The sequence below is a fragment of the Corapipo altera genome, unplaced genomic scaffold (genome assembly GCF_003945725.1).
Source record: "Corapipo altera isolate COAL_440 unplaced genomic scaffold, ASM394572v1 23, whole genome shotgun sequence".
Lineage (NCBI taxonomy): Eukaryota > Metazoa > Chordata > Aves > Passeriformes > Pipridae > Corapipo > Corapipo altera.
This window is the reverse complement of record NW_020884878.1, coordinates 23,004,132-23,027,268: the sequence shown is the minus strand read 5'-3', so window position 1 is coordinate 23,027,268 and position 23,137 is coordinate 23,004,132. Positions and strand designations below refer to the sequence as shown.

At 38.0% G+C, this 23,137-nt stretch overlaps 1 protein-coding gene across 1 annotated transcript; it reads left to right on the top strand.

The window, feature by feature from the left end:
• The first annotated feature begins 206 nt into the window (after positions 1-206).
• Positions 207-22,844, top strand: COCH (cochlin). Its single transcript, XM_027638291.1, has 11 exons — positions 207-290; positions 370-414; positions 6,146-6,302; positions 12,403-12,536; positions 13,719-13,784; positions 14,644-14,688; positions 14,776-14,923; positions 16,316-16,419; positions 17,812-18,038; positions 19,868-20,384; positions 21,077-22,844. Exons 1-11 carry the CDS (start codon positions 269-271, stop codon positions 21,250-21,252), a joined length of 1,641 nt encoding a protein of 546 aa, XP_027494092.1. The 5' UTR covers positions 207-268; the 3' UTR covers positions 21,253-22,844.
• Positions 22,845-23,137: the final 293 nt, after the last annotated feature.

The window sequence follows — 23,137 nt, the reverse complement described above, 5'->3', positions numbered from 1 at the left end:
AGCCTGGCGGCGAGGCTGCCCAGCCCCGTGTGCCCGCTCCCTCCTTCCCGCCCTCCCCGACCACCCTCGCCCGCCCCAGTGCTCATGCGCCCGCCGAGGTTTAAAGTGGGAGCCGCGGCTGCCGGCGGCGGTACCGCTCGGCGGAGGTGCGGGACAGCGAACAGGGCACGGCAGCCCGCGGTGCGGTGACCCGGCCGGCACGCTGCTCTCCGCTGCTCTCCTCGCCGCAGCTCTGCGCTGCCCCGCGGTGCGGGCGCGCCCCGCCGCCATGTGGCTCCCCCTGCTCCTCGGTGGGTATGGTGGGAAGCGGCTGGGGGCCGGCGGGCGGGTGCAGAGCAGCGCCCCGACCCCTTCCCTGTCTGTTCGCAGGCGCCTTTCTGCTCTCCAGTCCTGTGCGCGGGAGCGACAGCTCAGGTGAGTTGGCCGCTCTCCTCTCTCCGCATCTCGTGGATGTTGTTTCTCCCTCGGACCGTCTCTGCTCGGCCGGGCTCGCCCCGGCGGGAGGCGGTGGCGCCCAGGGGGGCACTTGGCCGCGGGTACCGGCCCGGCCCTTCCCGGCACTCCCGGTTGCTGCCGCCTCTCGCCGCGGGGTGCGGGTGCTGCCGCGGAGGGGCCGCGGGTGCGGCCGCCGGGCAGGTTTGCGCGGAGCCGGCCGGGGGGAAGCTGCAGAGGGACACGGAGAATGTCTGGGAACGCTTCCAGGTGAGGGTGAAAACACCTTCCTGGCAGAGGGTGAAGCAGAGCCTTTATGACAAACGTTCCCATCGAGGAGAGTGCCGGTAGCAAGAGTGAGTGGGAGTGTGTTTTGTGTGTTATAAAGGCAGTCGTACAGTGCTTGGTAATTTGAGGATTTCTGGCATATTTTAGACCATGAAATTAATTAAAACCACTTTCAACCTGCCCTGCAATTATTTTGACCCGAAAAACAAAAGAACATACTTAGGATGCCTAGGAGGGTACTGCAGGGGCTGCCTGTTGTACCATGCTCTATTGGACTGCCTCCCTGCTGCTGGAGAGCAGGCTCTCCTGGAGCCAGAATCAATCCATGGGAACCAGGAGCCATAGGAAGCAGTTGAAGAAATAATGTGGCAGAAGGACACAAGCAGTTTGTCTGCCCCTTCCCGTGGAGTCTTTCACCAAGGGAGGACAGGAGCCACCAGAAGAATGTGCTTCCAGATGCAGGCCTGGCAGACAGAAGGTGAGTGACCTCAAGCTTTTCTGAATGGTTGTTCATGATTTCTCAGCTCTTAGGAAGCAGGATTTGCTGCTCATTTTGTGTTCAGTCAAAGATTTGGAAAGTTCTTTTGTGTTAAACTGATAAAAGCTGCATGAGACAGGATTGCTATGGCTAAAAAAGGGAAAAAATGCACAGCAATAGGAAACCTACTCCAACCCCAGTTCCTTTCCCTTTTTTGTTTTACAGGTGCATTATAGATGAAGTGCTGACAGTCTGGCAGGAGACAAATGAAAAGTTTTCTGTGATGCTTCCTCCAGGGTTGGAGAAGCCACTGTAACCTGAAGGTATCTGGAACCAGCTAAAATAGCATTAAGGGTATATTTTCAAAATGGAATATTGATACAAGACTATGCTATAAAATGTGAACAATTTCTGTAAGATATTATCTTTTACCATTATTCTGAGCCTAAATTCAGCAGCATTTGGTTATTGAACTAGAAGCTTTGCAGGAACTTTTATGAAAGTGCTTAAATTCTGTTGTTCAATAAGAACATTAATTTCCTCAAAAACCTACTGTATTTAGGCTCATAATGTTTGGGAAGATCTTTGAGAATCTTAAAACTTCCTTTATACTCCCACTGGAGTGTATACAAATACTGCCAAGTTCAACAGTTCTGGTTACCATACACGAGACTCTGCAGGTGGGTGAACATTGCCATGTGATGGTAAGCAACCTTACACTGATCAGAAAAGGGCAAGTCTCAGACTGAAATGAATGATATAACCCTGACCAGATTTCTTTAAATTCCATTGCCCTTGTCCACATCAAGATAGGTAATTGAGATTGCATAAATTAGCATGTAATCTGTGAACATGTTTTCTGAAATATAAACAAGTATAGGTTTACTAGTATGTCCTTTTTTTTTTTCAAGTATGGATAAGGTATGTGGGAGTATTCCTTGTGTAAGATAAAAAAAGCAGGCATGTTTGAACCCTCAAGATAAAAAGGGACCTAAAATCTTCCTGTATTGAAAATAATACCAAATATTAAAAGGAATAGGAAGCATTATAGGGTTGTACTTCTCTATTTTACAGCTCATAAAGTGATCTTACTTGTAGGAACCCTTGTTTTATATTTTGTAAGAATGTACATAGAATTTTTTTCCTTTGCATAAACAAACTCTATTTTCCTAAAGTAATGCATGGAAACTTCAAGATTAGAGAAGCTCAGATTTTGGCTATGGATTTTATTTTGCTAGAATAATTTAATGCAATGACTTGTGTCAAAAATTAAGTGAGAACTTTCATAGATTGATATAAGTAGCAGCTATTCACAGCAAAATGTGAAGAGGCATCAAAAAGATGGAAACTGCCGGAATGATTGAAAACTGGTTGTTTGAGGAGAGAAGTGAGTCTTTGCTTTTTTTTTTTTTTCCTTTTTTAGGTCAACAATGATGGAAGACATTCATCCCTACCTTTAAATATGGCTTAAATCAGGAAGAATTACAGTTTCTTTTCTCTGTACTTTGTTTTTATAGGATATCCTGGTGTAGTGTGTTTCTGTGAAGCTTGACGGGTGTGTCAATTTATTATAATTGATGGTCAATTTATTATGGTTCTGAAGGCCTAATTTTCTGTCACAGAGCATAGGTCTCTAGTCTTCAACAGAGTCCAGAATGGGTAGGAGTCTAGGACTGAATCCTTTAAGGGGCATGAGTTACACAAATTGCAAGCTTATATTTCCTTCTTCCAAAAATACTTGGATTTAGAGTATTGCATCACATAAGCATCCAGAGAAATGCTTCCACTGCTGCTGCTTTTACATTCTTAAATTCCAGTGATTAAAACGTGGATTTTATATCAGTTACATTATATATATATATATATATATATATAAATAATCTCTTTGGCAGTTTCTGCAATGTTGAAGTATATTGGATAGATTAAAAAACAACCACCTTCTCCAATTTTAATAGTAATATCACATATGAAATTTGTGAGAGTGATTAGTATGTAAGCTGGCAAAGAACTATTTTATATTTTTTAGTATTCAGATTTCATTAATACATATTCCTGTTTGCGATGGAATGCTTGTGGTTTTATGGGTTGAGTGGTTGATGGTGCATTAACAAAAAGGAAAGATATTCACTGCAGAGCTGATATAGTAAGTCTTAATCGTGGTAGTAAAAAAAAATGGCTTTCATTTTGATACTGCACCTAACATTTCTAATATTAGTCTCAGTTACAGAGTTACGGCTTATAGAAAACTGTACCTACCTACACAGAAAACCAAAATTGTTGCTTTTGGATTAACAATGTTATGTGCTTCAAAGTGTGTGTTTTTACCTCTGTGCTGATCCAACTGATGTATAGACTGCTAAAGCCCCTAGCTACGGTGTGGCAGCTCTTCAGTTTGCACAGCAGCCTGCTTTGCATGCATAGACAAGGATCGTGACACCCTTTAGGCTGCCAGTGCATTAAAATCCCATAGCTGGGCTGCCATGGATTTCTGTGTTTTCATTGCCAGGTAAAACACAGAAAGATTATTTTTTTTCCCTTCATCTCCTGTGCTATGCAAAATATTAGTCTTCCACATGACAGTAATTAGTAAGTACTTGGTGATGAGGGAAATACAGATCTCCAAGTGATAAGGTGTTTGTTAACTAGACATGTCTAAGTATTGTCTTTGTGTGCACAGCCGGCCAAGGAATTCAGTCAAGCACAGTACATTAGAAACTACAGGAATTAAAACTTCCTGTGGAGTCTTGCACTTTTAGAGGCTGGAAAAATGTTGCAGGGTGCGTGGCACAAGCAAAGCTGTGAAAGCAGAGAGTACCCATTGCAGGAACTTCTCCAAGGATTTCCAGCCTTCCAGCTGCTGTTTAATTCCGGTGCTCTTGCTAGTTGTCATTTGGTGGATATCACTTGATCAGTGCCCAGTAATTACCAAAAACACTAGTGGAACTTTCATGGAAGGATTAGGGGACTTAAAACAGCAAAACAAATCTACTTCTTTTAGCATAACACCAGTAATATAGCACTTGTAACAATGAAAATATGGAGCTTCTAGGTATAAACAGTGGTGATTCTGCTTGATTTTTCTGTCTTTTGTTTTTAAGGCAAATGTATAAGATTGAGCACAGAGAGGATGTAGGTAGGTAAGACTAAGTCCTAAAAGAAACTTCTTTATTTCTTAGAATACTTGAGAACCAGATTAAATCACTTTACAGTGTCTAGCTAGGTAGACAACTCTTATCTTGAGAAGGGAAAAATAAAGAAGTGCTTACTGCTTTCTTTTTTTCTTATTCTGGACTATCTAGACAGATTTAACATATATAAGTCCCATCTTTGTGCTAACAAATAGCAGTACAGATTTTTCAGGAAGATGTGACTAGGCAGTTTAAAATAGTTTCAGTATAACATTAATGGGAATTATATATATTTAGTAGTAGAACTACATGCATGGTTGATGAACGTAGGTATTTGTTTATGCAGCCAGAATAAACAGACATACTTCCCTGTACGTCTCTGATTGCAATTGTTCTGCTTTTCAGTTCCAAAGGCAGTGAGATTAGCAGGAGGTGTGATCTTTTCCATCCCCTGATGAAGAACAGTGTATGTTCTGAATACTTTCAAATACAAGCAGCATATGTTGGTGTCAGTAAACACTCTAGGGTAAGAGTGAAAACAATGGGCAGGGAAGCGGGTGAGAGACGTATCACTGATCCCTGAAACATGCTCTCCTTGGGATATAATGCTATGGTGTATGCATTGATACATTGGCCAGCCTCTGTCAGCTTTCATCATAATATTATTAAACAGTAATATCCCAAATGCATACAGAAAAGGTTCTTGCACCTTCTAGTACTCAGCAAGGGCAAGATGTGTCCTTAGGAAGTTCAGAATAAACAACCAGTCATGGGTTGGACTTATGATGCTGAATTGGTATTGATCTAAGTCAAAACCCTAATTTGCTGTGCTACCAGACCAACTGAATGTTCTGTCTTGTGTAGTAAAAGGTTGGTAGTAACTATCCAAGATAAGACCTCTATGTTTTCAAAGTGAAAAGCATGTTTGTCAAGCAAAATTGTATACTGATATAAATCTGTGTCTGCACACCTACACTGCACATCGGCAAGAACAGTGAAAGCTTAATGATGATAACCTGAGGAGCAACTTCTAAGGAAAAAAAGGCAGAGTTCTGTGTAAAAAAAAAAAAAAAAAAAAAAAAAAAAAAAAAAATTCATGTGCCTCAGGTGAATAAATAACTTTTGTCTCACTGTGTGATTCTGAGAGTCCTTTGCACAATGATTAAGATGTAAACTTCATTGTAATGAATTGATATCAATGTTCTAGATGTTACTGTACTCCTGGAGCAAGAAGATGGGTATTCCTTTTTTTTTTCTTTTTCCCCTGCACTGGCCTCAGTTGGATTTATTGCAGAAGCTAAGGGAAATGCTGAATACTGCTGTCAACCTGCTTCATGAATACCACTAAAGAGAAGATTCAGGATTTCCCAAGTGATTCATAGATGTCTTACAGCTGGAGATTACTGTGGGGATGTCAGAGTAATTTAATTTCTCCCATGAAGAGTGCCACCCATGTCAGTGGTCTACCAGCCTTCCAAGGTCTTCTTGTCCTTCTATTTCTGCAGTAAACTTACAAATGTGAATTGGTTTTCCTCATGTAATATTCCTTGAATGTTATTTTAATGTTGTTTGCTCATGGTTGTTGTTTTTTTTACCCTTCCCACCTTTTCCTGCCACTTCTTTCCCATAAATAATAAAGAGTGTTCTTCCTTGTCATAACTGCACATCTGTAAGCTCCAAAGACATCTTTACAGGCATTGTACCTAATTTCAAATTCAGACATTGCTTTAAGCTTGGAAACTGTAGAGAGGTTTGAAAAAGAAATCCCAACAAAAAACCCTTAGATTTTTCAGGTCAAAAGTTGTTCTTTTCTCTTTAGCTGCCACTGCTATCACGTGCTTTACAAGAGGACTTGACCTTAGAAAGGGGACAGAAGATGTCCTTTGCCCAGCAAACTGTCCTCTGTGGCAATTTTATGTCTTTGGGGATGGAATTTATGCTTCTCTCTCCAGTATCTGTGGAGCTGCCATACACAGGTAAGTCAAATGATTGCTAATCAATGTGTTAAGTGAATTTATATAGTCTGTAGTCTTGCCGTGCTTTTAAATCTTAATCTTTTGATGCCATCATAATAAAGATCTCTCTAGGCTTTGTGAATCCTGTTAACTGAACAAGAATATCATTAGGAGAAAAGAGAACAAGATAAAGAATGTCTGGACAGTTTGCAAGTTATCTGAATCGTGTTTAAGTGGTCTTGAAAAGCGCTTTGTTGACTTTCTTTAAATAGTACAGCAGCAGATTGGCTTTCACTATAAAATTATTTGTGTCACTAGTAGATATGGAAAAATACTGTGTAAATAGTAACTAATTAGAGAATAAAAGCAGATTTCTGACTTTCTTAAAAGCTTAAATCAACTATTTGAAAGAAATGGAGGAATGGTTTCAGTCTCTGGGGCTTTTATCCTCAAGAAACAGAAAGAAACTATTTCAGAATATATCGATGTGCTGCTGAAGCTATCAGTATTTTTTATTTAAAAAACCCTACAACTATGGACTTAAATTTTTACAAAGAAATTAATTACTAGAAGATAAAGGAGAAAAATAACGGGGGTTTTGAGTTATTATTAATTGTTCAATAGTTTAAATGCCATAAAAATATGCTAAGCATTTTAAATAATATTTAGGGTGCTGTCATTACTATCCAGAATCTCATTTAAAGTATCAATTAAAATTCTATAACTTCTAATAAGACTTACAAAATTCAGGCTACTTGTATAGTATTTAAACTCCAAACTAAAATGAACTTCTTTTTAAGAAAAAATTGATTTAAGGAGGGGGGTTGAGTACAAACTGTCTGGAATTTTTCAAATGCTGTAAAGGAGACTAAGAGCTAAGGTACTATCAGAGGAGCCAGAGAGAGCTTAGAAGGTATTGTGGGGGTCTGTGTATTTGTTTTTTAAAGCTTTAGAGTTTGTCTCAAATATAATTACATGTCTCCATGTGTATTTTATTGCTGGACAGGCTTTCTTTTGATACTTCTGTAAAAAGAAAGCAAGCCTCAATTAAGTGTGCTTTAAGCATCTTCATGAGTGTTTAAAAAAATGAAACTCTGGTACTTCACTTTTCTTTGTTTAGGTATATAGAAAAAGTTTGTGAAAGAATGTCTGGATCAAATGCTTGTTCTGCTTTTTGTTTGTTTTTGTTGGGGCGTTTTGTTTGTTTGTTTTTAAATGAGGAAAACTGAGATTTCTTTCCATGGTCAGTTTTTCTAAGACTGTGTTTGTATTTAGTGATGTAGCCATTTATTTTAACATTCCGTTTCATTACTGATTGCCAAAGAAGTCTTTACTTAAAGAGAAAAAAGCTCTTGCTGTCAAGACTTTTTCTACAGAAATTGAAGACTTGAACAGTTTGAAAAGACAAGAAGTTTCTAACCAGTTCAACTAGGCAGCATTCTTGAACCTCTCATGCCAGTGGTGTCTGTGACTGTTAGAGAAATCCCACCACGAATGGGGCTTGGTTCCATCACAGCTGGGGAATACTTTACAAAAGAAAAAATCGATATTTTTCCATAGTAAGAATTGATATAAATTGTACTACTTGAGAGATATGTAGTCCTGTTTGTAAATCCCGAATCTAACAATCTGTCTCCATAGACATTGTGAGAATAATGAGGGCTCTAGTAGCAACAAAGAGACTAAAATATACTCACCTTTCTAATCTATATCTTCCAGAATTGATGTAAATTAAGATTGTTCAAGCCTTCTGAATATGATAGAGTGCAGTAAAGTGTTTTGAAAAAGCAGAATAAAAGAGGACTGCTGTTTTTGAAGGCAGCCTCAAACTTAAAGGCAACTAATCCTTTTGGCCTTTCATACTCAGAATAGAATTTGCTACATGAGAACATTTTGTTGTCTTTGCTGCAGCTGTTAGCAGCCATAAATACTGGCCCTGGTAAAAAAGGATTGATGAGTGGAGGACAGGCAATAGCTGTTTAGTTCTCAGCTAATTACAGTGCAGGTTGCAAAATCAAACAGAAACCTTCTTACTCTGTCTTGCAATGCCTAAACTCCATATTGGTGTGAAAGTAACTTTTCAAGAAGATATTCCTAACAGGTAATCACCTTAGTTTGCTGTTATTGTGATGTAAGAAGATATGTGCTTTGAGAATTTTGTAAATTTCTTCCAAATAACTGAAATAACCACACCTAGTTTAAAACCAAGTATACTCTCTATTTCATTGCATGGTGAGTGCAACATAGCTCTGTACACTTCAGCACCATCGAGTACTAGCCCTGTGCCACCTACAATGCCTGCTGTTGTCTAAGGGAAAACAGTCAGACAACTACTCACCATTTCAAGAAGCATCAGTCTTGGGAGCAGTGCTTTTGTTTGGTTGGTTGGGGTTTTTAACTGAAAATGATTGTATGAGCATGAGTCTGTTCCACATACACTTCAGTTTGCATGCTGGGTCCATACTGAGGCTGGATCCCTTAATTTTACATAAGTAAAGTAATGCTTATTCCTGTGAGTAGTTCCATTACTGTAAGGCAGTTATTAACACAAGAAAATACTATACAATGCATGAAAAGAATTTAGCAGAATTCAGCTACAAATAATTCTGTGTACTAGAGATGAATAAGCTTTCTGCCTGTTTTAGTTTGTTATATTTGGCTTTTTCTCTCGTCTTATGTGTAATTACTCTCAGGAAACAGAATATTTATTTAATATTGTTCTTTTTCTGGGCAGAAGAATAAAACATTTCGTCAAGGGAAGAATGGAGAACCTCCTACCAGGCTCATGCTATGTAGGCATGAAGAGCTGAGTTAAATCTACCACTGAGTGATTAATTGGATTAATAATCAGAAGGTCAAATGAAGGACTAGGTTCTCAGCTTGTGTAGTTCTGCTCTAGTGCCAGTTCGTCTAAATGGAAACTTAGCCCAGTGTAGTAGTATTTAGATGTTAAATAGGCATGTAAGTTTTTTTTATGACCTTCCTAACTAGTCACAGGGTGAAACCATTTCTAATTAAGCATAGAGGTCCCAGAACTCAAATCTAACAAAAGCATATCATGGTATTACCAAGCTGGTCACAAAGTGCCCTTAGACATGAATGGCACCTGAGCTGCCCTAGTGTTTGCTAAAAGAATATTGACAAAAATGTTGTCTTCCCACAGGGATTTCTGAGCAGCTGTAGATTCCCTGGGAAACTTTAGTATGGAGCCTGCTTCTGCTGCTTAACTTCTTTTCGCCAAAAGCAATAGGGGTGCAGAGAAAACAGAAGGAAAAGAATCCAGGGGGCTGGAGGAAACGCTGAGCAATTGCGTATTGGTGATTGATGGCAATCAGGCAGCAGCAGGAGACTGCAGTTTGGAGAAGAGAAGGATGCTTCTTGGAGTGATTAAGAAAGGCAGATTATGTGGAAGGAGTTGGCAGATGATAATAGTAGAAAGGAAAAATGGGAATTCAGCTACTTGAGTTGCCTTGTCTAAAGTCCCTGAGGATAAACAGACTGCAGACACATCTGTAAGGCTCATCTCCCATGGCTGTCTCTTTGTGGTCTAGGCATCAGTTTTGATGTGCAGGCTACATGAAAAATGCATTCAAAATTCAGCAAAGCCCTGTATCTCTTTCTCTGAGAGTGCAAATGAACAGTTCTTGCACTTTATTTTGAGGAAGTGCATGAGGCTCATAAAAAGCTTCAATTTCATCTGGTGATTTACCTCAATTCAGTTCAGATTTTTAAGTATGTTTTGGCTGAAATTCCTGTATTTCATTAGACTTTTCCATACCTTCTGCTGCCCTTGGCCAGTATACTTTCTTTCATGAGTTATTGTGCAGTGAGGTACTGGATTGCTGCTTTGTGTATCTGTTTTTCTGTTTAATTTGTGTCCATTTTTGAGTGAAAAATACTTCTTAGGTATAAATTGTGATTTGTTATTAACAATGAAGCTAGCCAAGAGAACAGACTGCAGCTTTTATATAAAATTGCTGTCAAGCAGCACGGGTAGTAACACGAAACATAGTGAGTAAGGAAGTGAAAGCTTCCTGGACAATCTGCAGATTCCCGTTTAATAGAAACAGCCATGGCACGCAAGTCAATCACACAGTGGCAAAGCACAGCAGAAAAACTCAAAGCAGATTATAATGACATAAGTCATTCTGAGGAAAGGCATGGGCACTTCTTCACTCTTTAAAAACCACTGCAGATCTACACAGGGTTGATATCACTTTTAAAGTCAATCATAAATGATTGCAGAAGGGAATATGCTAATCTGATTCAGAATGCAAAGGTAGGCTGACAACATATGATTTATTCCACATCAGCACATAAGTATGCATTTTGAGTAGACTTGCTTGAAGAAGCAGCCCAGGTAAAACTGATGAGATTGTAAAGGGTGGATTAAACGGTTACCTAAAGAACAAAATGGCAAGAAAGGAGGAATAACTTCCATAAAGCTACAGTTCATGTTATATTTACTTCTAATATCAGCCCCCACTTGAATTAAAAATAGCAGAGCTGTCGTATGGAAATATTGTATCTTCAGAAGATAGTATAGAACTTTGACCTGTGTTTAAATACAGAATCCGATGTTTTCAAGAAATAGATAAGGAGCAAATAAATCTACTCCAGTTTCAGTGTGAAGCTTCCAAATTCAATGGAGATTAGGTAGATAATTATTTTTCTCCGGAATTACTAATTATATTTAATTACTTAATTGGTGGAATTAAAATGTAAAGACCAATAGACAAAATGGAACAATATAGACAACATTGCATAAAATGCAATAAAATAAGCTGAAAACATTGTTTCCGGAATAATTCTTGAGCTTTCAGACTGAACATTTTCTTGAGTTCAATTCAGCCAGTACTCAACAAAAGAAGTGGGAAGAGATACTAAATTCTTCTTAGGAGCTAACTTGGGCATAGATCAGGTTTGCTTCACTAAAATTGCAAGTACAAACTTAAACTAGAAACTGTTCCAATTAAACACATATTCTCTATTTTTGACACCTTTCCTTATCCATTAAGACTGAGACACTAGTGAAGGCTTGAATGCCAAAAAAAATCAGGCACTGGAGAAGAAAATTATGTTCTAATTATACTGTAGTATTCTAAATACATTTATATGTTATTTTCCTTAAAGATAATTTCGACTTACTGAATTTTCCTGTCATTTAAAACTAACCAGTTAAAAGCTCTGATCTGATTTTTCACTCACTTTTTTTTAAAAGAGCTATAAAGTGCTGTTTGTATTTGCCAACTTTATAATCTGATTTTAAACTCATTCAGAGTAACTTTACTAAAGCTCCTTTGTCTCCATATTCGACATAGTATTCCTAGATGAGAAAATATCTCTATAGTTTGAAACTGTTTAATTCTTGTAGCTTGGAAGATTATGATAATAGATATAACCATAGCTGCATTTAGAAGTACAAGTCACATCCATGAAGGAGGAATGTCTTTTAACAGCAATCCACATAGAGCTTTGATGTGGAAATTGCCTTTGCCACAGATACCCAAAGCTCATATTACCAGAAACATACGCAAAGTTTTCTAAACTGTAGTCTTGATTATTCTTCTTCTACAATGTTTTAAATCAGATTAGGTCAGGACCTCTTTTCAAGCAGAAAGCCAAACAAAACTGAGAAGTAAATACAAAGGAGCACATTGCTGTGCTAAATAGTCTTGAAATTACTACTTGTCTCCCACAGAACTCTACCTGCCCAAGTACTGCAAAGCATCAAGCTTTTATGTCCTCTTAGAGAAGCTCAACCTTGGCCTCTAAAAGTAATAAACATTTTTCAGTATCACATAAAAAGAGATCTGAACTGTTCAGAATTTCACTTAGGAGTTGATATGAAACATTGCTCTTCTGCATTAGTCTAAACACTGCCAGAATTTTGGGCTTTCCCGATCTTTTTTTTTTAATAAGTCTGTGTGATGCTTTGTAGAATAGCTTTTTTTAAGGTCTTTTCAGCAAGTTGCAGCTTATTTTAGCCTAAACACAACTGCCTGCATATATGGCATCTTTTTCAGGAGACTGGTGTAAAATATACTAATGACGGTACAACTGTATTGCATTTTCTTGTGATTAAAATTTCTGATTCATAAAAACTCTTTTTGTATCTCAGGGGTGTGATCACCAATGCAGGAGGAGCTGTAAGGGTAAAGACTCTCCCAGGACAGGAAAACTACCCTGCTGTAAATGCCAATGGGATCCAGTCTCAGGTGCTCTCTAGATGGGCTTCATCTTTCTCAGTGACTCGTAGGTGGATCACACTTATTATTCTGCAAACTGTATTTGAAATGTTGATACAACTGTAGGAACCTTCTTTAGTGCTCCATGCATGCATAAATGTGATTGCTATCTGATGTGTAGTAATAGTATTTTTCACTTCTAATTCATTATTTTACCTTCATTTTTCCGGTTTCCTAAAGAAAAACCATTCCAGCTAGACTAGCTAGTCTGTAGCAGAAGTTGATACATAAAAATGCATCCGTTATTTAGAATATAATGACTTGATAGCAGGCAGTTGACAGTTCCATGACAGTTTAATCCAGTCAAAGTCCGTGCTTTGATCCTGACTTTGCAATCCGGTCCTCCTACCACTTCAAGCCATATAGTGTTATCCCTTCTCTCACCCTGCCTGTATTCATGCAGGCAGTAGTATTTGTCAGACCCTTCAAAGACCTTATACAGCATTCCCTGCAAAAAGAACAATGACCCTCCAAAAAATATCAATTATGTCAACTTACATGTGATGTGCTGTCATTAAGCTACAGTGTGACATAGTGGCTTTTTTTCCAGAACTTTTTGTCACATAGTTGAGATAGTGTCCCCAGCTGCAAACCTGTTGTCATGCCTTGACACTCAGGTGAGGCTAAATCACCCTCATAAAATCATATGCAGAAGCATATTGGTTGTATGTGTTGTGGTTTCAAAACTATTAAAGCATATGTGTTTTCTGGTATATTCTTTCAAAGTTTGTGAAACAGATCTCTCTAATGTGTTCTTATTGTTTACACAGGTAAGATTTAGCCTACTATCTCTAAGACACTAGTAATCCTTATTTGGTGCCCACAGCAAGTTAATAGCTAAGAACTTGGAATCACAGGTGCTTTTGGTGAGGGTGAAAGTTTGCAGTTCTCCAGATCAAGTCCTGACTTTATCTGCTAGAAATAAAGAAATAATGGCTTCTACAGCTCAAAATCTCTCATCAAATAAGTATGCTGTAATCATGCATCAGCTGCTGTTGCTTCAAATGCAGAAATTAATTACCTGTAAAACAAAGAGTGCAATACTGGATTACACCAAAGGTTTGTCTAGACTCACATTCTACTCCCAGAGTACCTAATGGCAGATGATGAAGAAAGATTATTGGAAATAGAGTGTTCTTCAAACATCATCTAAATACACTAAAATATTGTGAATGTATTCTTATTTTAGCAGCTACCAAGGACACAGCACTTGAAGCAGTTGGCCGATCGGTATCAACAGCACGTCCTTCTACAGGTATGAGGTCTCCACAATAAGGGAAGCATCTTGTGATATGATGTGCTGCAGTGTTTGAGTCCCTGACTAAAATTACATGTTTCATATGATTCATTTATTTTTAAAGAAGAAAACATACAATATCTGGTTTTGCAGCATATCTTTCATCAGAAAAAAGAAGAATCATGTAATCTTGGAGATTGATTCTGATTTCACTAGTGTTCATGTAAATTAAAAACAAAACTTAATGAATTTGAAAAAGTAATACAGATAAAGAAAGGTAAGAGTTCATGAGCTAATGGGATATTTGTTCTTTTTAAGTAACAGAGAAGAAAAAGGAAAAGCATTTGTTCTTACAGAACTGCTCAACAGCTGAGAGCTGTGAGGATTTGTGTAGCAAAAATTTAGTTGTTATGTGAATTTCACCACAGAAAATGCTGCATTAAAAGGCTAGATCAATTTTTATGAAGGTTAGTGCTATATAAATACTGGACTTGGATGTTGTTTGTGAATAGACCATTTGTTTTACAGTTTAAGTCATGGTTTGCTTCCAAACCATTAAAACTGTGCATCGTACAGCAAAATTGCTAACTGAGAAATAGTAGCACTTAGGAAGGTGAGATACAGAAATCCACCCATCTTTGTATGATTCAGTAATCAGTCAGGCAGGTGTAGAAAGGAAAGTTAAACTGTTTCATTTGAAAAAGAATATTCTCCAGGGAGCAAAGCAGTACTAGTGCAATTTTAATAATTAAACAGATTGACAGTCCTACTGTGGATAGATTGCATTGTAATTTTTGGAGTCTGAACTTTTTCTGGTTTATTTCAGTCCATTCATCATCTTGTTCTTAAATGACCCATGCTCTTTTCTTCACTGAAGGTAAAAGACCTAAGAAGACTCTTGATAAAAAAGCTGGAAACAAAGGTAAGAATACACAGATTTACCTTTTGCAAAGAAAAATCCTAATATTTTCTTGGTGTTAATAAGTCCAATTATTTTGGATGTTCACAGACTGTAGAGCTGATATTGCATTTCTCATCGATGGAAGTTACAACATTGGCCAACGCAGGTTTAATTTGCAGAAGAACTTCATTGGAAAAGTAGCTGTAATGTTGGGAATTGGAATAGAAGGGCCTCATGTTGGAGTCGTACAGGCCAGGTAAGGACAGATCTACACAAAATACAACCGCGTAATTGGTAAGAGAAATCAATTAATATATCACTTCCTATTTTGCAGAACAATATCACTCCAGAATGGTTGATGAATAACAAGAGAAAGCAAACTCTTTTGAGCTGTAGCACTGTTTGCTCTGTGCTACACTGAGATGTCCATGTGGGGGGACATGAAAAATTTGAACATTTTCTGTCTCTATGATATTTGGTATTTGGGTAGAGAGAACAGCTGGACTTCTCACAGCCCCTTGGCTACTGACAGCTTTGTAGCTCATCTTAGTAGAACAGCAGGAAACACCCTGCAAAGGAGAGAGATAGCTCTTTTTAAAACTGTAGAGAGAGAGAATTGTCACAAATGACTATGTACATGTACAAAACAAAAAACTGATCTTACCAACTTATAGGTTACTACAGCTAATATTTTCAAATTTTAACTGGTCTATTGCTTATGTAAAGATAGTTCATCGACTCTTTTAGGTTGGAAAAGACCCTTAAGATCATCTAGTACAACCGTACTATGTATGTTCACAGAGTGTAGTCTAAAAGCCACTGGAACATCCAGCATGTTAGTAGAAGGTTTTTTTGAGCCACAGCTTAGTTTGCTAATGACCAGCAATTGCAGTTTTCCAAGGTTTAACCACTTTGCTATGGCATCTGGAAAAAAGGAAGCACAAAGAACCCACTTATTATCAAAATTAACTCACTTATTCCAAGAAGATGAAGCATCTGCTAGATTAGTACAGGATTTCTCGATCACATCTTTCATCATTAAAGTCTGTTCCCCTCCCTGCCTTTAGGTAACTGTAGAGTAGATAGATACCTGAGTCTGATTTAGTTACCTAGGCTTGCTGTTGCAGTCACTAGAAAGAAAGGCCACATTTGTGGCATAAACCATCTGAACTGCTTTGCATGCCTCTTTTAGGATGTGATGAATTGCATCCTGAAAAATCCAGTTTCTGTCCATCAAAAGCTAGGGGAAATGAATTCCACTCTTGCTGCCCTAAGTTTATATACTATAAGGTGAGGACCAATTAATGGAGAAAGTAAACAGTTTAGCACCTTGAACATTCAACTCTTCATTAGAAATTAATCTTACAAACAATAATCTTTATAGCTCAAAATGTACCATTTTAACAGTTATTCTTCTTGGCACAAGGGTTCATTCTAGTGACTGTGATGCAGAATTGAGCCATTTACTCATAGCAGCAGCTCTTTGGCTTGCAGGTGTTTATCAGTCTGCTCTTCACTTGACAAAAATAGAGAGAATAATATATATTGCCAAGAGTAAAATTATTCAAAGTGTGGTTTAGCTTGCTAATGCCATACCAATATGAAAAGTGAACTGCAAACCTTATTACTCTATTTTATTTTTACACAGTGAATATCCAAAAATTGAATTCTATCTGAAAAACTTCACTGCTGCAAAAGAAGTTTTATTTGCCATAAAGGAACTAGGGTTCAGAGGAGGCAATTCCAACACAGGTGAGTTCATACTTCCACTGAAATAGAAATTATTGCTTTACATATTTTTATATATGTCCATTTGTTTGTGTATATTGAAGTTTGTATAATTCAGATAGGTAAGAAAGTGTTTTAGATGCCACACTTATCTTAATTAGGTTCAGTGTTTTTCCACTAGAATGTGGCCACATCTTACATTTCATTTCCAGAAGTTAGGGCTGCTTATTACACATTTTATTAGAGTAGAAGTGTAAATATTTCTTCCTCTGTTTAAACAGTAATTGACGTTTGACTAGTAACAGAGTGACATCTTGAGACAAATTCATAAAAGGCTTAGTGTTTCTTTCTTGTTGGGTGGCTAATTAAAGAGCTAGAATAAACACAGAGTAAGTAGTAAGTGATTGTGAAGAGCAGCCAGCAACCAAGCACCACACCGCCACTGGTGTTGGGGGAGAGAACTGGAAATATAAAAGTGAGAAAATTCGCAGATTGAGATAAGGACAATTTAATAGGGGAAGCAAAAGCCACTCACACAACCAAAGCAAAACAAGGAATCCATTCACCGTGTCCCATGGGCTGGTAGGTGTTCAGCCATCCCTAGAAAAGCACGGCTTCAGCACACATAACAGTTCTTGTTATGTGTGCTGAATGTCCCCCCACCTTTATTCTTATTCCTCCAGCTTTATATGCTGAACATGACACCATATGATATGGAATATGGAATACCCCTGTGGTCAGTTGGGGTCAATTGTCCCAAATGTGTCTCCCTTGTGCACCTTTTCTCTAACGGAGTGGTACAAGAAGCAGAAAAGGCCTTGGTACTGTGCAAGAGCTGCTCAGCAACAACAAAAACATCCCTGTATTATCAACACTGTTTTCCACAGAAATCCAAAAAGCAGTCCCCTAGTAGCTACTCTGAAGAAAATTAATTATCCCAGCCAAAACCAGCCAAATGAGAAAACTGAGCTCCAAGTACATTGTAGTTCAGGAGCTACCTAAATTCAGCTTGTGAAGTGTCTTCCTTCCAATCCATTTGGCAGACACCAGTATATCTACTTCCTAGTACAAAACTAGACCCATGGGCAAAAAAAAAAGTCAGTGAATTCTTCCTTAGCTTTATCTGTAGTTTTTGTTGGATTTTGTTGTGGTGTTTTTTAGTTGGGCCTTTGTTGGGTTTTTTTGTTTGGGTTTTTTTTTGGCTGGGGGTGTTGGTTTGGAGTGGTTGGTTTTTAGCTTAGGGGTTGCTGAAGCTTCATTTTTATCAAATTTCCAGGGACACCATTTCAATACTACACTGGGTTAGACCTGTAATCATAGCATAAATCCAGCACAGTTTCAGACAGGAAACTGGTACCAAAACATACCATCATTGTATGCGTTATTTCTTCATATTCTTTTTCTGTTCAAAACAAGGAAAAGCTTTGAAGCACACAGCTCAGAAATTCTTCTCTTTGGAAAATGGAGCACGGAAAGGAATTCCCAAGATCATTGTAGTGTTTCTAGATGGCTGGCCCTCAGATGATCTAGAAGAAGCCGGCATAGTGGCCAGAGAATTTGGAGTCAACGTATTCATTGTATCTGTAGCAAAACCCACAACAGAGGAGCTGGGAATGGTACAAGACACTGGTTTTGTTGACAAAGTAAGAAAAAAAAAATTGTTTTTCAGTTGTGAATATAATTCTGGAGAATTTACTTTACACTAAAATTCTAATTAACTAATATATGTATATATAATAACTTATATAGATATAAAAATATTCTCTCAAACCATCCAATGAAATTTTCTCTGCTTGTAAGCGATTTAAAAGAATAACACTAGGAAGGTTAAAGAAACACTGGAGGTTTTTTTTCTGCTAAAGGGTCCACACAAAGGGTCCTCCCAGTTCAGAGGCTTGGCCAATTTGTAGTTCCTGGACTTTGTACTTGCATGAAGACTCTCAGTGCAGGAAATTCCCCTATCTCAGGTATGATTAAATGTGCCAAAGCAATGAAATGCTGATACAATATATTCCCTCTCCTGAAATGGCAGACGGAGGCCTATCTTCCTGTTCCTGCTCTATGGATAATTATTTACTTACTTCCACTACAAAGAGGACAGAAAATATGGAAAAACATATCCTAGCAAGTTTATGTACAAGACTTTCATCTTGGATGCAGTTTTGGATCTTGTTCTGTTTGAATTCAAACACTGATCACCTACTCTCATATGAGCTTTCTGATTACTAGGTCTTTACTTACTCTGCAGTGAGAAACCCACTCATTTTCCACAAGGAGGTCTTAGATGTCTCATTTCAGCAGAAATGGCATGAACAAAATGAAGCACTACAGCTCTGCATCTTCTAGGTGTAGGAGACCTAGCTGCTCATCCCAGAGCTACTGCAGGCAGGTCCAACCCTTATGTAGTCATAGAAGCATCACAGAATGGTTTGGGTTGGAAAGGACCTTAAAGATCATCCAGTTTTCACCCCCTTGCCATGGGCAGGGATGCCATCCACTAGACCAGTTAGCTCAGGCTCAGCCTTGAACATTTCCAGGGATGGGGCATCCACAACTACTCTGGGCAAACTGTTCCAGTGCCTCACCACTCTCACAGTAAAGAATGTCTTCTTAATAGCATACCTAATTTTTTTTTTTTTTTTTTAGTTTAAAACCACCCTCCTTCCTTTTACTATCACTGTCTGTCCCTGCAAAGACACAAAAAGACATGACCTTTAAGTGGTTGAGGCCAGCCCTCCCCTTCTGTATTTTGATCTTAGCCAAATTAGTTTTTAAATTTAACTCCTTTCTTAATTACCTTGTACTTTACATGCATCTTACAGAAGCTAGGGGAAAAGAAATTTTACCTTGAATCACCTGGAGCTATATTTCTACCCACTCTGTCTGTGTTTATGACACATAAGAGATTAAAAAAATAAAGGTCTTACCAAGTTCCAAGGGAAAGCACAGAGGCTAATTTTCAGTGGATAAGCAAAAATACAGAACTTTCAATCCTTTGGCTATGCAGTATCATGACTCAGTTCACATTCACAAAACATAATTATTATTTTCAGTTCACAGATTATTCTGATTTGGAAAGGACCCCCAAGGACCATTGAATCTAACCCTTGATTGAACGGTCCATACAGGGATCAAACCTGTGACCTTGGCATTCTTAGCACCATGCTCTAACCAGCTGAGCTAATCTCAGAATTGTTTCTGAATAAAGCTAAATTATTTGAAATGTCCAGAGCTTGTGGGGCAGGATTGGCTTTATTCCTGGGTAAAATAAGCTATATTACAGCTTTCAGTGGTTTCAACTGCAGATGTTTGTCCTCAGTTTCTGTCAAGACAAACAAGCAAAAAAGCCACCCCAAGCTCCCACCATGAGGCTCCACTAACCTGCCTTTGAAAGAAAAATCTAAGGTGTCCAATTATTATCCATTCAACTGGTCTGTCAGCATCCACCCATTGACTTATTGTTTTCCAACAGGCTGTCTGTCGAACCAACGGCTTCTTCTCTTACCAAATGCCCACCTGGTTTGGTACTACCAAATACGTAAAACCTCTGGTCCAAAAACTGTGTTCACACGAGCAGATGTTGTGTAGCAAGACATGCTACAACTCCATCAACATATGTTTCCTGATCGATGGTTCCAGCAGCGTCGGAGAGAGCAACTTCCGCCTCATGCTGGACTTCGTCAGCAACGTCGCGAAGGCTTTTGAGATCTCTGACATCGGCTCCAAGGTCGCAGCTGTGCAGTTCACATATGACCAGCGCCCTGAGTTCGGCTTCACAGACCACGTCACTAAAGAAAAGGTCCTCTCAGCTATCCGGAACATTCGCTACATGAGTGGGGGCACTGCTACTGGGGATGCAATTTCTTTCACAATCAGAAATGTGTTCGGGCCAGTGAAAGATGGACCTAACAAAAATTTCCTCATTGTTTTGACTGATGGTCAGTCTTATGATGATGTTAGAGGACCTGCTGCAGCTGCACAAAAAGCAGGTAAATTACGTATTTTTAAAAGCGGTGCAAGTTGATCCGTCTTGTTTCTGCTCTACTGTAAATGTTAAGGTTTTAAACTTTGCAAAGTATAATATCTGCTTTGAATTCAGCAAAGTGTAAGCCCCGAGGAACTGTTTCCCATTAGGATGAAAAAAACCCAACGGTCAGTATTACGGAGCCAGATTCACTTATTCTACGGCATAGATTCACTTATGGCAGCTTAGTGAACAACATACACCCAGTTTTACTTCCCTAAACAGTAGAGTAAGAATAAAGAACCACGTAGTGAAGCTCCATCATCAACTAGGAAAGGAATAAGCAGTTTTGGCCAAAAAGCTCATTGGACTGATGATGCTTGAAAGCACTAAGCACTAAGGAACCAAACTCATTTTCAGAATTATTTTGCACAGTGTTACTTGTGTTTCAAGACTGATATTGTAACTACTGCATTCATGTGTGTTACTACAAAAACTACTGAGACACTAGCTTTTAAAATACCTCATATTTCCTTCAGGATTTTTCCTGAGACAAATCTAATTCCTGATAGTTAGTGGCAAACTCTAATTACCTTTGACAGACTGCAGATATTGAAACATACTTTTTCAATCCAGATTAATTCATGAATGTAGAAATGGCTATTTTTCTTGTATCTACAGGCAAAATGGCCTTAACAATTTTTTTTCCTTTTGTAGGAATAACAGTCTTCTCTGTCGGTGTTGCCTGGGCACCTCTGGATGATCTGAAAGACATGGCTTCTGAACCAAGAGAGTCTCATACTTTCTTCACCAGGGAGTTCACAGGATTGGAGCAGATGGTTCCTGATATTATTAGAAGCATCTGTAAAGATTTTTTGGACTCTAAGCAATAAAGAAAAAATCTGCTGTTCACTATTACTATTTGAAACTAAAAATCATGAAATTGAAACGGTCCCTCTAATGTACAGATGTTTTACTCGTATATACTATCATAATACAAAGGAAGAAGAAGGGCTACTTTTTGTTTCTGTAATCAGTCAAGGATTCTTGTGAGCTTGTTAGAAGTTGTACTTGATACTGAAATGCAAAATTTGGCCAACAGCTAATATTTTCAATACATACATAGTATCCCAAAGTTTAAAGCTATGCATATCATGCACTTAAGGATAGCAGACATCCAGAGGAAATCATACAGCTCTGACTTTTTTCTGCCTCTTGCTAGATATCTTCTTACCAAAAATAATATAATTTTAAACACAAGGTACCATCTTCTATAAGCCTTCTGTAGCTTATGATTCTGTATCTTTTAAAGGAGTTCTACTGGTAACATGAAGTACTTTCAGTGCTTCAGTTGCAAAACATCCATTATTGCCAGGCAGTTTAAGAAAAGATATATCAGATTGTAGCTAAAACAGTCTATTTTTACGACTTAGGGTTTTGCTATTGTGAATGATACTGCCATCTGGTTGGAAAAATTTACACCAAAAGTCATTTCACTTCTGTGCACAGATTTCTGTGGATCTATTGGTTCTTTTGGCACAGATCTTGAAAGGTATTTAAGGCACAGTAGTTCTTTGAGAACCTAGATCCTAAAATATTAGCTGTTACTACTGCTTCTTGCACCACTGAAGTCAACAGTGATATTCCAAATATAACTGATAACTGGATATTTCCTGTCTACTGCCATGTACTATCTTGATTTAACAAAGTTGTTATTGGCTAGACAGTTAGAGACAGGAATCTTAGGCCAAGAGATTAAATTAGACCACACAATGGGGACTGAAAGCATTTAAATTCAAATCCAAAGGTATCTCAAACCTTGAAACCTAACTGATTTATATCAGATTACATGGTTAGAAGAGAGTAGGCAGACACATTAAGTGGGATTTAGTAGTTCACAGAATAACAACTTCATAAGGATAGCAAAAACATCTTTTTGTGTGAGGTTTTCTGAAGATGAAAGAAGTTTTCTTGATAAAAGGCTTTCATTCGATTACATACCTAGTAATATTGCTATATTTATACACACACATGTGGTTAAAATGATGAGATATTCACAGAGGTATTCCAGATTCTTGGTGTGAATAACATACTTCAAGTATTTAGAAAATAAAGAGGTTTTGTAAGTAAAATATATAATAGAAAACAAAACAGCACTTTCCCTATCAGTCTGGGGTTTCCCTTTTTTCCCAATATAGATTGTAAAATTTCTAGTAGTTACAGAGTGGCACAGAAGGGATTGTATTCATCAGGCTTTTGCTATGCATTTTTTAAGAACATATAACTGACTATATATTACTCTAAACATAAATGGCAAAGATGCCTTGTATTTTTCTAGTAATTGTTATCCTTAATTTTGTTATGTGCTTATAGAGTATTCAGCTTTTGCTGTATAAATTCATATGCTGTATCAACTTTGTGCTAAAGTTTCTTTCATTTAGTTTATAAACTTTTTATAGAAATACATACTGCAAGAAAACTGGGACTGCTGCTATCTGTTTTAGTATCCCATAATACAAAAGTATATGACAAACCTCACATAGTATAGCTTGAGTAAGTTGTGTGTAAAGCTTCCTGTCTGTATTATCTTAAATCATAAGTCATGCTTAAATAGCAGGGGAACTATTTATACAAATATTTTGAATGAGTCAATATCCAAGTTTTAGTCATTGTTTATATTAGGTATGATGCTAGTTAAATCTTCTGAATATAAATTGTATGCTAGCTAATAGAATAACATTTTCCCTCCTACTTTGTTTTTACTATTGTAAAGGAGTA